The 14,110-nt window shown below is 42.2% G+C and overlaps 1 protein-coding gene across 11 annotated transcripts in view; it reads right to left on the bottom strand.

Moving 5' to 3' along the window:
- The window catches only part of LOC121593624 (CUGBP Elav-like family member 4), a 330,070-nt gene that overhangs the window by 274,591 nt on the left and 41,369 nt on the right, over window positions 1-14,110 (bottom strand). For 8 of the 11 annotated variants that reach the window (XM_041916157.1, XM_041916158.1, XM_041916164.1 and 5 more), the window contains exon 2: window positions 13,494-13,576. In XM_041916157.1, the coding sequence (XP_041772091.1) occupies window positions 13,494-13,576 (83 nt within the window). Of the gene's footprint in view, window positions 1-8,870; window positions 9,876-13,493; window positions 13,577-14,110 lie in introns of those variants that run through there. The other 3 variants (XM_041916166.1, XM_041916163.1, XM_041916165.1) reach the window with 3 other exon arrangements.

The raw sequence follows: 14,110 nt of genomic DNA, 5'->3' as shown, positions 1-14,110 counted from the left end.
TGCCTGGTGTTGGTTAAAGATTCACAATATCCATTCCTTGGGTCGTGCGATGTGCCACGGCGCTTGTAGGACGTTCGCACTTGACAGTGCTCTTCGTTTCACCCAAAGGCAACGCTCTGAAATTCGTTCTTATAATGTAGTACTGATTCATTCTGTGCTCTCTGTCGTTTCGAGAACATTCCGGATGGAAAGTACGTCCTTTCAGTATATAGGATGTGTATTTGTAAGGGAGTGTGTATGTGTTTGATTTTTTTGTTGTTGCCTCAGCTTCTTGTGATCCATGTTTCCCGAAGAGGGTGGCAAATTGCTGTCGAGTGATTAATGTGTCCCGTCCCCAAGTTGCCGTCCCGGCCCCAAAATAATGCTACCGGGGAAGGTTTTTTTTATGTTCGCTTTCACGCTCCCCAAAGATTCAAGTCATCAGTCCATTTTGCCATCCGATAACCTATCATGGAATCATCTCCCATCACCCTGCGGCAAAGCAGTGCGAGCAGCGCAAGGAGATATTTGAACGCTTTTAAAACTTCGTTTACGGTCCACCAAGGCGAGACAAAATAGCGTACGAAGCAGCAGACGAAAAGCAGCTCCCGCTTGGATGCAAAGAGACACAGAAGACCAGCAAAAACGGCACACCAAAACGCAGCTTCTTTCCTTCGACCGGAAATGCATGGCCAGTGATGGTGACACTGACAAAAGGGGAAGAGGGGGGGGGGGATAAAAGGAATGTGGGTCCAGTGTGAAAACGAGCCTCGAAAGCGGTGCATCGGGGGCAAACGATAAAAAGCAATTCCACAGCAACGACGACCACACACACTCTCCAATGATGGGAAAGAACATGAATAATCATTTATGTGACCGCTAGGAGACGATGCATACCCACGTCGGGCCGTAGCTCTCGTCCGTACTATCGATGAACCGTCTGAAATTGATTCCAGGGCTGCCATCTTTCAAGAAAAGTTCAACAATAGTCCCTTTTCTACTGCTTTCTCGTCATTTTCCAGCATGCAGTTCGTACGCCACGCTCAATATAATAGTTCTAGCAATCGAGCACACGAGGAGACATTTTGTGTCTGCGACATCGAATGAGAGTTTTTTTTTTTGGTCAAATTTCCTTCCTCAATAAATGATGCGAAAAATCGAAGTTTAAGACAACTGTGCACAAATCATGGGAAGCGGACGAGCTCGTACCTTATTAAATAACCATTGTAACTACATTTTCAAATTAAACCCGAAATTCGATATAACAGAAGGGGCCAGAGGTGTAAAGTGTTCAGATGTGATTTTAGATTCCCCCTAATGAATCTAGATGGATGAAAGATAGTTTGGATTGAGATTTAATGAATGATTACGTGCTAATCCTGGCATCTGATAGTTACTAACGAAATCAATTGTTGATATCATCAGCATCATCATAGTTTATTATGGCCAGATAAAGTGTTTTTGTTTATAGTTTTCTTTGAAAATGAACTGAACATAATTCATCGATTTTATGCCGCATCAATTCAACGCTTTGTCATCAGACTGTTCTCCGGTTGTTCCTTCCCAGCCAGTTATTATTTCTTTCCTATCGCGATCACACTGCAACTGCTAGCATCGTGGTGGTAACACATCGATTCGGAACTCATCCTTGCATTGCTTTTTCTTCCCAATCCCTCCGTGATCGCTAGCATCGAGAATGGGGTTTTCATCTAGCGCCATTTCTGATATTGAGTGAGTAAAAGCAATAGCCCGCCAAACGTTGCCCAGGTTGACACTGGGAAAGCGTGCGTCTGAAAATGTCATTGATTATGTACAGCGCAAACATGATGCTTTTGACCGAGTGCAATCGTGTTCGCTTTTCTCACGCTCAAGAACAGACTATACCCACGCGCAATTGGAAGGATATGGAACTCTAACTAGATCACATCGTTGAGAATTGGCCAGCGTTTAGGAGGGACGCTGACCAGCCGAACGCTGACGGTATGTTTGTGTGAAGAAAAACCCTAACGGCTATGCTCTGTGAGCACAGTGTGTGCTAAAAGTTTGCTCCCATTTGGAATGCAATTAAACATTAAATAAGCTAGCATAGCGCACGGTAAAATAATGTGAATTCATTAGCACTGAACTTTAATCTTTACAGAATGAAAAACCGAACAATTACTTTACATTAAATAATCATTTGAGACATGTCTTTAAGCATATGAAAACAGTCTTATTGGCGTCACTGTAAGGGTGTGAAGCATACGGTGCCTATCTAAGATTCATTTTCCCAGGCAGCATAAGGGAGTGAGGTAATAGACAACCTATCGTATCGAACTGTAGCTGAATCAGCGAAAATCGAGCAATCATCAAGTATTGCACACATACACATATACACGGCTCTACTCATTCCGATGGCATGAGATACGAAGGCAGACACCGTGCCGGACTGAAGTCGAAGAGTGCCCGGTGCCAACATGCGAACTGCAAGGCAAGCAAGCGTGCGGAAAAGACGAAACTAACGGAGGAACAAACATGTGGCGCACATACCGATAATTCTATACAATCAATTTGAAATCGTTTTATGTGCACATATTATCAATGAGTTGTACATGAGATCTGGCGAGAATGTCACTGCCGGCCGAGCACTCCCGGCAAACTCTTCTAAACGCTGACTTCGAACCTCCAACCGGCTACGGCTGCGAAAGTGGTTTGTGTGATGAATTTCAACGAAAATCGTTTCCCTCAACACTCAACCCTTCTCCTGATCTCGCATCTGCACGGTAAGGTAGTACACGGTAATGTCATCGCCTCGGGTCGATCAGCCCCGGAAGGTTCCCGTACATGGTATCGTACGTTCCTTGCACCCTTCCCATAGGGTTTTGCAAATTCGCGTGCGTTCGTTTCCCTTCTCGAGGTTTTGATGTCGATTGGCCTTCGAAGCGGAAGGGGCAGAGTGGGCACTTGGCTTGAACTTTTTCGTCCTTCAGTCTGCCCTTCACGTATCGAGCTGATTGGACATCTGTTCGGCAAGAGTTACGGGTGCACGATGCCCGTGCGACTCGCAACGATGACCGGAGCAACGATGTTCTGTCTCGTTCGGTGGAGTGGTCGACGCTGACGGAATCGACATCGTCCGAGACCAGTCACGAGACTCGGTAGGATCATTAACTATGATAAACTTATCACGATGTCAGAGGAGAAGCATTAGTGGTATTAAAAATTTACTACCAAAAAGTGCTCCCCCCTCGCTGTGGGCGTCGGTCAGGGCTCGATGTAAGCCACCGTATGTCACGAAGGTGGAGCACTCGACCGGCGTCTGAGATGGTAGAAATATTGCTCCCCAACTTTTGCAAGTTGGTTGAACTTTTAAAGCCCCTGGAAGAGCGTGTATGCTCTTGAAACAGGGCAAGCTTTTACGAAGAAGTATCACCTCTCTCAATAATACTTTCGACGCAATTTGGTTCAGCAATTTCTATACGACTGGACAAGCTTACTATGAAGAAGTTAAAGAGGCTAAAAAGGTCCTTCGAGAAAAAATGGTCATACATGTTTGATCAAATTCCACTAAGCTGTTAGATTACGTTCTCCCGCTTCTACTTAAGCCGCGGTAAAAGTTCTGTAGGGGATTTGATCAGAAAATATAGTTTTTAAAACATCATGTACCCCGAAAACATTAAAAAGATTTATCCAACACAATTGTCACCACCCAGCATTCTCACCGTGACGAAGGTTTCAGAACTTTCCCATTTGCACGGTCCGCCATGGCGGAGGGGAAAGTGGCGTAAGTCAACCGAGCCACTTTTATGTCGAGTCTCGCCGGGCTAGTTGTCTTCATCGTGCACTTTCCAGAACTATCTCCTGTTACGTCGCTTCCCACCAAGTCGCAATGCTTGCGCGAATTGAATTTTGCAACAGCTATTAAGAAAAAGGACACCTGAGACTCATTGTACGATATTTTTCGACCATTCGCAACATTGTTTGCACGTGTTTGCATCGTGGTCTGGCCCACCTTGAAGGTCGGGCTGCTAGTGGCCACAGTAACATCACAAAGAAAAACCAACTTGTAATGGATGTCGTAAACGTCCGATACGTCCGGGGGAAGAAGCGCAAAAACAACAACACGGTACAATAAAAATGAAAATATAAGTAAAAACGCTCAGACATACGATCGGAATGTACGAAGGCAGAAAGCAGTTTCAAACAGAACGCTCAACGCCGTGTACAACAAGGCGAAAATTAAACCTTCCGTTTTGAGATATTTTGTTCATCTTTTTTCTACTTCCTGTATGGTTTAAAGAATTTCGCTTGTTCTGTTTTTAACGACAATAAAAGTTTTTAGACCAGCGTGTTTCGAAAAGAAAGGCCCATTAAGTGGGTATGCTTTCTTGTAGAATTTATTATAATCCTATTGAATCAGAAATCCTGCATAATGCATAGGGTTTGGCTTGAACCGCCAAACATTGTGATTAAAACATATTTTTTAAGACTGTTCAAAAAACTAAATCTCCCAATTTGCACGACGTGAACGGTCAAAAAACAAATGGGTTAACCTTTACTCACCATGCCGGAGCAGACACTCATGCAACAAATCACAATCATAATTAGCAAACAAGCACTCGAAGGAGCGATTATGTGCTCTCAACAAGTGGCCCAGACGAATAATATTTTAAAACTTTATAACTCACAAATTTGTAAAGATGGTTTTCGGAAGGAACCCCAAAAAGCATTATCCCCTCCAATTCCCGGCAGCGCTACCACACATACGTGGACAAAAACAAATGCTCCCTTGCATAATAAACAAGACGGTGGGATCCACTGGTCGGCTTCCGCACACAACCCGAACGGTGAGTGGAAAATTCGCCCGAGCGATTATTTAACCATGTTTCAAATTAAAAGTTATAACTCCCTCTACACACATTGGATCGGACGTGGCAGGATTTTTTCACGACCCGTTAAAGTAACGCAGCCCTCTGCGCTGCCGCCCATGAAGCAACACTCAGTTAGGCCTGTGCACAGCGTGTCGTGCCGTGTGCGAGACTTACTTTGGTTTATACACTAACACAAAACTTGTAACACTGGCAGTGGACACATACACAAGCACACGTACCCACGACGAGACCGTACAAAAAATTCTATCAAAATCGAAAGGTCTCGCTCATGCCCTTAACACCCAGTGTACAACACACGCTTGCCACCACCACCACCACCACCACCACCACCGACAGCTAAGGATCATTCGAACGAAGGAAAAGGATTACCCACCCAGGCAAGAAAGAAGACGGAGTGGAAAACTCGAGAAGAAAAATCAAGAAAAAATGGCCAACCACTCGAACTTGCCGAAGGTTTAACTATGACCCGCGAGCACCCACGTATTGGCACGAGTTTTGTTCGTGTGTGGCGCACAAGGCGAGTGTGCGGGGAGTGTGAAACAACTTACATAATAAATGAACAAGTTGCGTGCTATTTTATTTTACGAAAGTTTATTAAAACCTCATGAAAACTCAAGAAGCTCGCTATGGCGTACATACACACATACACAAACACACAAGGACAGACGGGTAAAGCCACTTCAATGATCACATCCATAAAGGCACGAAGCGTTCGCAACAGTTTGGCGCTGCGATGCTTCCTGTTCGATGCCACACTCGATGATGAGAAGGGGAGAAATGCCCAAAAGTGATTGGAGGTGGAGAAAGAGAAGGAGTTGTTTGTATCTCGTGGTTTAGTGGCTGCTTGATAAGCGTGAAACGAAGAGTGTGTACAAATCCCACATGTCGGGTTTCTTCAGCCATAATCTCATCATCCTCGACTAGCGTACTAGAAGCATGAATACGGCCCATGCTGTACTTTGTACACTTGGTGAACCAGAAGAAAAACGCCAAAACAAGTTTGTGTGTGTGTGTGTGTGTTTTTTTTCCATGGGTCTACCCAAAGGCGTTTATTCCTAAAATAGAATTATGGTGTGTACTGCGTAATGTATTGTTTTTCTTTGCTTGAATTAAATTAACAATGAATTTACACTTATTTTGTTTATGAACTGCTTGCAATAAAAATAGCATCATCATCTGTTTTGTAATAGTAATGAAGTCTGGATGAAGTAATATAACACATGGATAGATCAAGAAATTTAAAAAAATAGAAGAATGTTTTGGATTGCATTGGAATACTTTAGGCTGGATTTTTTACAAACATATTGCAGATATCAAGTTTTCAGCAAGCCGTCAAGCTTTGACACTTCATAACAGTTTATTTTATAAGCCTAGTTTAAAAACACAAAGCGTAGGTATTATAAAATACCTGGTGTGTGACTATTTGCAACAAATTGAGTAACACTATCTGCAATTAATATCTTTGCCCTTGGATTGTTGATTCACTTAACCAATCTGAATCCATAAGATGTGATTTTATTCCTAGAATGTTATGTGTATAAAATATATGATTGATATTTTACAATACAAAATTCTTCTTCTGAATGAAGATTTTAAGCATGTTTTGTGTATTCGTCAAGCTACCAGAAAGCCTGTTTGACCAAAATTTTTCACCTATCTTGTCAAAAAAAATACGTTCAATTTGGGTTATAACCAACATGCTATGAGACCATCTGGTCTACACACACTTTGATTCTAGATTCCACCACCTTATCTCTTTAATGCACTTTAGGATTATAGAAAACACGCCTGCCAGACAAATCGTACATAAATTACATCACCTAAAGTAAAACTATAATTCTAGCGTTGCGTCTAAAATAATATAGGCTGAAAATCGCAGGCTAGTTTTGTGTGTGGTTTTGTGTACAGTATTTATATTATTTCAGCCTTTCACTGCCAAACTCCACATAAAAAAGCTGACACATATAAAAAATCCCATCAGTATATTACAGTAATGTACTTGAAAGGTGTAAAATATTTTTTTAACATTCTTTAGTAAAGAATCCTTATCAGTATAGTAGTTCCACAATTATTGAAAAACAAAACGATGGTGAGGCTATTGTTATTTCAAGCTGAGTATAGTATTGGATTTTTTTTAAATAATTTTATCTTATGCCACTAACTATAAGAAACGCTATATACAAAAAATTGAAGATTGAAAATTTCAACTTTATAAAAGTGCTATTTTGTTTGGCTGAACTTAGCTAAATAAATCTTTTTCTTTAGATTTCCATTCAATCTATTCCTTAAACTTAAATTCGAAAGGTTAGCACAATATGGCTACGCTAACCGGTACAGTAAGTGGTTTTTAATTTTGCATGCTATTTACCAAATTAATTTTGTTGATTTTTTCAAATCGTTGTTTTACCAACACTCAACGCTTTTGGCAACCAACACTGCTAAAAACAACAGGGGCATAAATTCGAATGAAAGTATCACACATCACAGTTGTCCATTATTACATTCAACCTCGCTGAGCCGCACCTGAAAATGCTTTCACATGCACCGTTTTGCAACCTACATATGTGTTACTCCTCTACTCCTTTGCTCCATTCCATCCCTCCATTCCGATATGGAATTATATCGCTTCTTTGTGCCACCTTCCCGTTATGGTAGCTCCCCGGAGCAACCGTTAACATTTCCATTGATTTTTTAATGAAATTAATTTCGAACCATCAACATAACGACCCCGCTCGCGTACCAATCCCTTGGGCCTCGTTTGACGTAGTCAAACGATCGATCCGTGCCAATCACAGACCAACAACGTGAGTAAACACATCCCATGTATGTTGCGACTTCTTGTCGGTTCCCCTTTACCTTTACCCATGCCAAACCACCAGTACGAGTACCATAACCCTACTCTTTCTCATGCTTTTGACCGTGGTACTTTGTACCAGGGTATATGTATGCACATAGTTGCACTAACCGGTAAAACTTCTGAGTCAGCCCATCGCGCAATCGACGCTTCATCTGGCTACGTTAAAAGGCAAGTGTGAACGGCACGGTTGTGGGAACGGAAGGTGCGAGTGATAAATCGTTTCCATCTAGACTTCAACATGTTTCAAAGCTTCATTCAACGCCCCAGTTTTAAGGTTTTCATTTTACACTTGCCCAAGTACAAACAGTCAAACCAGCAAACAGCTTCCTACCCACTAGCAAACAGTGTGGATTGTCGTAGGTGGACTGAACCAGCAAGATTGTAAGGCATCGAAAATGTAACTGTAAGATCCTCAATTCTTCCAACAGACACGACTTAGCATGGGCAACGAGAACTCTTGAGCAATCCTTTCTGTTGGTGGAAACGTGTTGAAATTAAGGGATGGGGATAACTTTGCATTGCTGGTGCAATCACTATTTGTGCAAACAAACTCAAAATGTAACAATATGCACATTTCAACAAGTTTTTTTTAATGAACCTCAGTTCAATCGAGTTTGTAAATACACAATTACCAATGATTTTAAAATGTAGTATCCCATTGTATGTAGAATCATTGTTAAACATCTAGGTATTGTGTGATATTGAAAATCAGAAAATGTTATTTATATATGATTGGCACTGAAATGATATACGTCCTTATCTTTATGCTACTTGCTTTCAAAATGTTCAGATATGAATTTCAATGTTTTATTTAAAAAAATTGTTACAAATACAAAATTTCTACTGTTTAAGCAGAACGATTCCGACAACCTAGTGTGCAGTCATACATAATATACTAAATTAGTTATTTTACATACGAACACATGCAACATCATACATTTGCTAGTAGTGAAGCCATTTTTCTCATCGTTACAGCTTGACTACATCTCTTTTTGCCATCATTTCCGTTCCCGAAACGATGCATCGTTTTCTCTACAAACTAGAGCAAATTTTTGTTGTGCCATCATAATCGGGCATGACTCATGTCGAGCCGGGTACGTAACGAAGTCTTGAATGCGCAAGCAAAACGATAGAACCGAACAGCAAGAAAAACACGGCTTTACCCATAACGGATCATAATACCAAAGACTAGCATTATCCATCATCGTAATCTGCTCGGCGCTTCTGGATGACAGTCGGGCTGTACAAGTTCGAGAGGATAGTGTCCCCGCGCCCCGTCGACGGTGGTCGGTCCTTGGACGAACTTGGTTGGAACTGAAAGCTTTTTCTACTTTTCCACTCGCTAAACCAAACACTGGACAGCGTGTCACAGCACTACACAGCACATCACATCAACACACAACTTTTTTTTCTGTTGCTGCTTTCGCTCACATATAGATCTTTTCCACTAACATTCATCTAGCGAAGCACTTAGCGACTTTTTGTTGCTGTTGTTATAGTTGTTGTTATATTCCCTTCTTCGAAAAACAACTTCCAAAGAAGGAAAATAAAATGCTTCAGCAAAACTTCGTAATTTGATATGACAATCGTGAAGCTCCAAACTCCAATAGATTTCTTGGCGCTACTCTGCCCGGCTTCACCATGCACAGCACCCGCGGTTCAGCAACAGCGACCGCCAGCTAAACAGAACAGCACCAGGCCACCAATGATAAACATTCACGAATGGGAATATTTCACCACCGTAACACGTCACCAGCACGCGAGCGATGATCTTTTGGCAATAAGAAAATTAAATCACTTGCACAATGGCCTTTTTTTGGGAGCAAATTTTGCCAAAATACGACGTTATTTTTCACACCCTCTCCCAAAATCTACGCTCTACCGTCTGACCCACTAAAGCTACTCGATCAGGTAAACTTTCACAAATAAATGTACGGTTTGCGTTAAATTTAACTAGCAACTAGAGCAACATCAAAAAAATTAAATCGACATAGATGTACACTGCTTCAAATAGTTACGAATGGTACGAATAAGCACAGAACATTCACGATTATTCACCTTTCTTAGGAGTTGTTTAAGAAGTTATACGCTAAAGTGAAAGCGCGACAAGAAACACGAAACCCGGATCGAATCACACCGCTACCAGTGAGCAACGTTTAACCTCGAGTGCGCGCGCAAGATCGACTGGCTGGCGAACTAACTCTGAGTTTCGAGAGTGTACGGGGGTTTCGCTTTTCCCCCGGAATTGGAACGGGTTGGGAAGTAAAATTTTTCCCACTCTCCTGCTCTTGGTCGGCCGTGCCTGGTCTGGTTGCTCCCATGCCAGACCATACCAGCAGATAGGACAATATGGCTGAAGGAAACGGGGTACGGGTAAAGAAAACATCCATCGACGAATTGAACTCCAAAATCAAACAGGAATCGGTAGGAAAACGAAACGACGGATGGGACGGACGCACAATCATCGCAAAGGGGCAGTGGCAACAGGAAAACCGACATTTTCGATGATCGTGGTTCCGTGTGTTGGTTGGACCGCTGGTGGCGAGGCAGCACATGTGCGTGCATTCCACCCATGCAAATGCATGGCGATGGAAGGTGGAAGAAAGTTTTCTTCTACTGCCAGACGTCTTGTTTAAAATACCGGCAGTTTCGCTGGTGTAAGCGAACCCGTTTTAGATTCCGTTCCCTAACCAATAAAATGGTGTGCTGGTTGTGGGAGGTAGCGTGTAGCGGACCTTCTCCTTCACACTCGCCATGATCCCCCGCAGTGTATGACCTGCGTCACACAATGTACCGTAAGCGCAAGTAAACATTTCAAGAACGCACCACGAGTGTTCAGTGTTCGGGTCCTGCACCCCGTACGTAGAGTCGGGATGTTTAGACAGCAGATGTAAATGGGTCTACCGGTTCTGCCAGTCAAATTACACCTAGAAGTTAGAAACCGAAGGAAGCGTGGTGCAAGAAGGCAATACATCGATGAACTTCATGCATGATAGCATGATTGACTTCAGTAATTGGAACAAAGATAGTGCAACGGAGGGGAATGATATGGAGGTAGACAGGAACAACGGAGGTTAGAAGGCCACTTATGGCAATCAAGAAATGCGTGTAATTTATCAATAAAATCCCTAATGACTAATCATCGTAGAAGAAGTTGATGTATTGTTCAAAACAGATTACGTGAAATTTAGAAATTCAGTATCTACACAATGTACAACATTTGATCAACTTCTTGTTTTTAACATACAAGATATCGTATACAAAAGCGTGATAGGCACAACTATACCTCAAAGCCACAAAGAAGCCCAGATAAAATAAATATCTTTGTTGAAGCGGGATTTGCACAGCTGTACATGTACTAAACTACTATAGTATGTAACTCATTTCCTGACTCTTGTAAGCTTTATATTGATGTATTTATTCCTGCTGGTCGTACAACAAAACTACATGGCCCCAAAACCTGCAGCCAACCAGATAATGGAGCTGCTGCATCGATAGATACGGCCAATTACTGTCACTGATACAGAACGGAAATCCGAATCTGGTGCACTTTCTTCACGTCCATTGGCCCAGTCGTACACGGACGTTACACGCATTTTCATCACAACCGCGCGATTGTGCGCCATTCCCCGCCTCAGTAGACTCTGCAAACAAGTATTAACAACGCGCCGCCACGCCATACAAAGCGTACATGTTTATATGGATGAACACGCATCCGCACGCTCGAATGCACGCTCCATCTTGATCGAATCATATTCTCATAATCTTTCCAGTCAAGTGGAGCATAAACAAACCCCAGAAGCACATGAGCGCATGTACGCCGAGGCCCATCGACTCGCGATGGTCGATGCGGCCGCTAAAAATAGGACGCATGGAGAGAGGAAAAAATCCCAACCAACCAACAAAGCGATTTTCCTCGTTGCTTTATTGACCTGATCGGAGAGTTTCATTACAGCGGCTAGTGTTTTTCCGACTCTTAGGTGCTTGCCCGTTCTAGTCCCGGCTTCCTTAGCCGTAACGTCGTAATGGTGAAGGACTCGTAGAGAGACAGAGAGAGGGAGAGATAGAGCGAGAGAGTCAGTCCACTGCCGCACCGAACGGCACAATAACGATTCACGTGCGTAAAGACGCATCACAATCGATTCCACGCAAAATTGGCACATACACACACTCCCACATACGCGCAATCGATGGAGGGAGCTGCTGGTCTTTTTAAAAATATACTCCATAGAAACGGCTGGGAGCGAAATTGTACTTGTAAACACCGCACCATATACCATATATGCAGTAGAGACGCAGGAAGGCGATGAAAGTGAAGAACAACGGGTTGGTTCCATTTCCGTTTCTATTTCCTACCCGGAATCGGTTAACGGTTGAACGATTCACGGATGCATGTGTCCATGTGTTCGGTGCATTTGCCTGCGATTGCGATCTCGGGCTCCGGCCATCGGTAAGACATCTAAATCATATGGAAGCAGTTCCTCGGTCAGTGACTGTCTTTAAGTGTGTCGCATTTTGCATCTGCTCTCGGTGAACATTACGGTACTGTCATTGCACTTCCGTTATCAAATGTACATAGTATGTATGGATTGGAACATATTTCATAACATTTGAAAAAGTTTACCATACAAGAAAGTAAATTATATAAAATTTATTATAATTAATATAAGACTAACTATTGCCTCTACAACAAAATATATACAAACTCTGTGTAGCAATTGCTAATATCTTACTAAATTGTTCAATAAAAGGTAGATGTTGTGCGTAACTTGGCTGGTGAGTACCATCAATCAACCTACTCAAAGGTTCAATAAAACCAAATCTATTGATCCAATCAACAAGGCAACTAGCTTCAGCGCACCTAGTCGGCCCGATGTTTCTCGGTGTCAATTACGCCGCAAGAACAGCGAGACGTAAGCGTGCCACCAGCAAATTAAGCCCTCAAAGCCCTATTCAATTGCCTGTTCAATCGGCAAGCCTACCCCCAGCAAGCTTACCGAATACCGGTAGCCGTAGGATAATTTGTTGAATTCCAATTCCAAACCGTACTGGAAAAACGCACACTATCGAAAAGGGCACCGAACGGGATACTGTTTGCTTCGGAGAGCTTCTACGCACTGTGATCCTTTGTGCTGCTTTGTGGAATGTCTGCTCCACTTCTTGTTCCTTGCACTAAAATGTAGCGCAGCTTGGTTAAGCTGTTGTTTCATTTTATTCCTTTATCGACCATAAAAGTACCTTGCGAAAGGATTGGTGGCGTGCCGGAAGTGGAGTGACATAGATTTCTACGTCGAACGGGATGAGAAAAGCCCCAGCTAGTGCCGATAGTAAAATCTATTTACCTCCCTTGCTGTCTGCTTCCTCCCTGGAGGTGTCGATAGAAAGAGAAATGTATACTCTTCTCTTTCTTTCGAACAGCCCGGTTAAATCCTCCGATCGGACAATCGTGGCTATATAAATTTAACATCTTCTCTAACGCACCTCCCCAAAAGCTAGTAGGCAAGGGTTGAAGGCATACTCCGGGGTTTATTTCAGGCAATCGTAAAATGGCACCCAACACTCCATCAGGTCACTCAGGGTACTCATGAGGGAAATGGGGTGGTTGCCACGGTAAAAATATCAGCTTTTCTCAGGAGGTGCTCGCCAAAAACACGCAAAGGTGTTGCGCCGGATTTCTTTCGTACTGGGCCGTCTAGCATCTAAATTTATGTAGCAATCGAAATAAAAGCAGGAAACAAAACTAGCATACGGTAGGCACCGCCGTAATAGAACACAATCAAACTTACCCCAGGTAGTGTCTGCTTCTCATGTAACGCGCCCTGACCGTTAACGGCGCTTTCCGGACTGAAGTACGTCAAAAACGCGCAGCCTGCGGAGAAATGGTAATGAAAGAGGGTAAATATTGAGTTATGCTATTCAACAGGGTTTGAGTGTGTATCATTTGTTGACTGTGAGGGATTAGAACAAAGCATAAATTATATTTTTAAAGCATATACAAAGAAAGAATATAAGCATATAAGAATAATAAAAAATATAAATATACAAAAGTTCATATTTATGATGATTCAAATAATCAGGATTAAAATACTTAAAATACTTAATCAGAGTAAAAATCATTATATTCTTCTCTTCAAATATGTCATATTTTGACATTTTATTGCTCATTCAACCTCTCAGTCGAGGTTTGAATATCAATTTAGGCATGATAATCCAGTATTTTGTTAATGCTCTAATTTAGCATAAAGAATTATCCAAAACATATAATATAGTTATCAATACGCTTGTATATTGATACAATTTACATTGATTTAAAATAAGAACTTTGACATTATTTGTACGAGCACTTTAAATGTTAGCTTAGCAGGTATTGGTCTCCTAAATAAATTGCTCCAAATATTCCTTG

The sequence above is a fragment of the Anopheles merus genome, chromosome 2L (assembly GCF_017562075.2).
Source record: "Anopheles merus strain MAF chromosome 2L, AmerM5.1, whole genome shotgun sequence".
NCBI lineage: Eukaryota > Metazoa > Arthropoda > Insecta > Diptera > Culicidae > Anopheles > Anopheles merus.
This window is presented reverse-complemented; position numbering and strand designations above follow the sequence as displayed.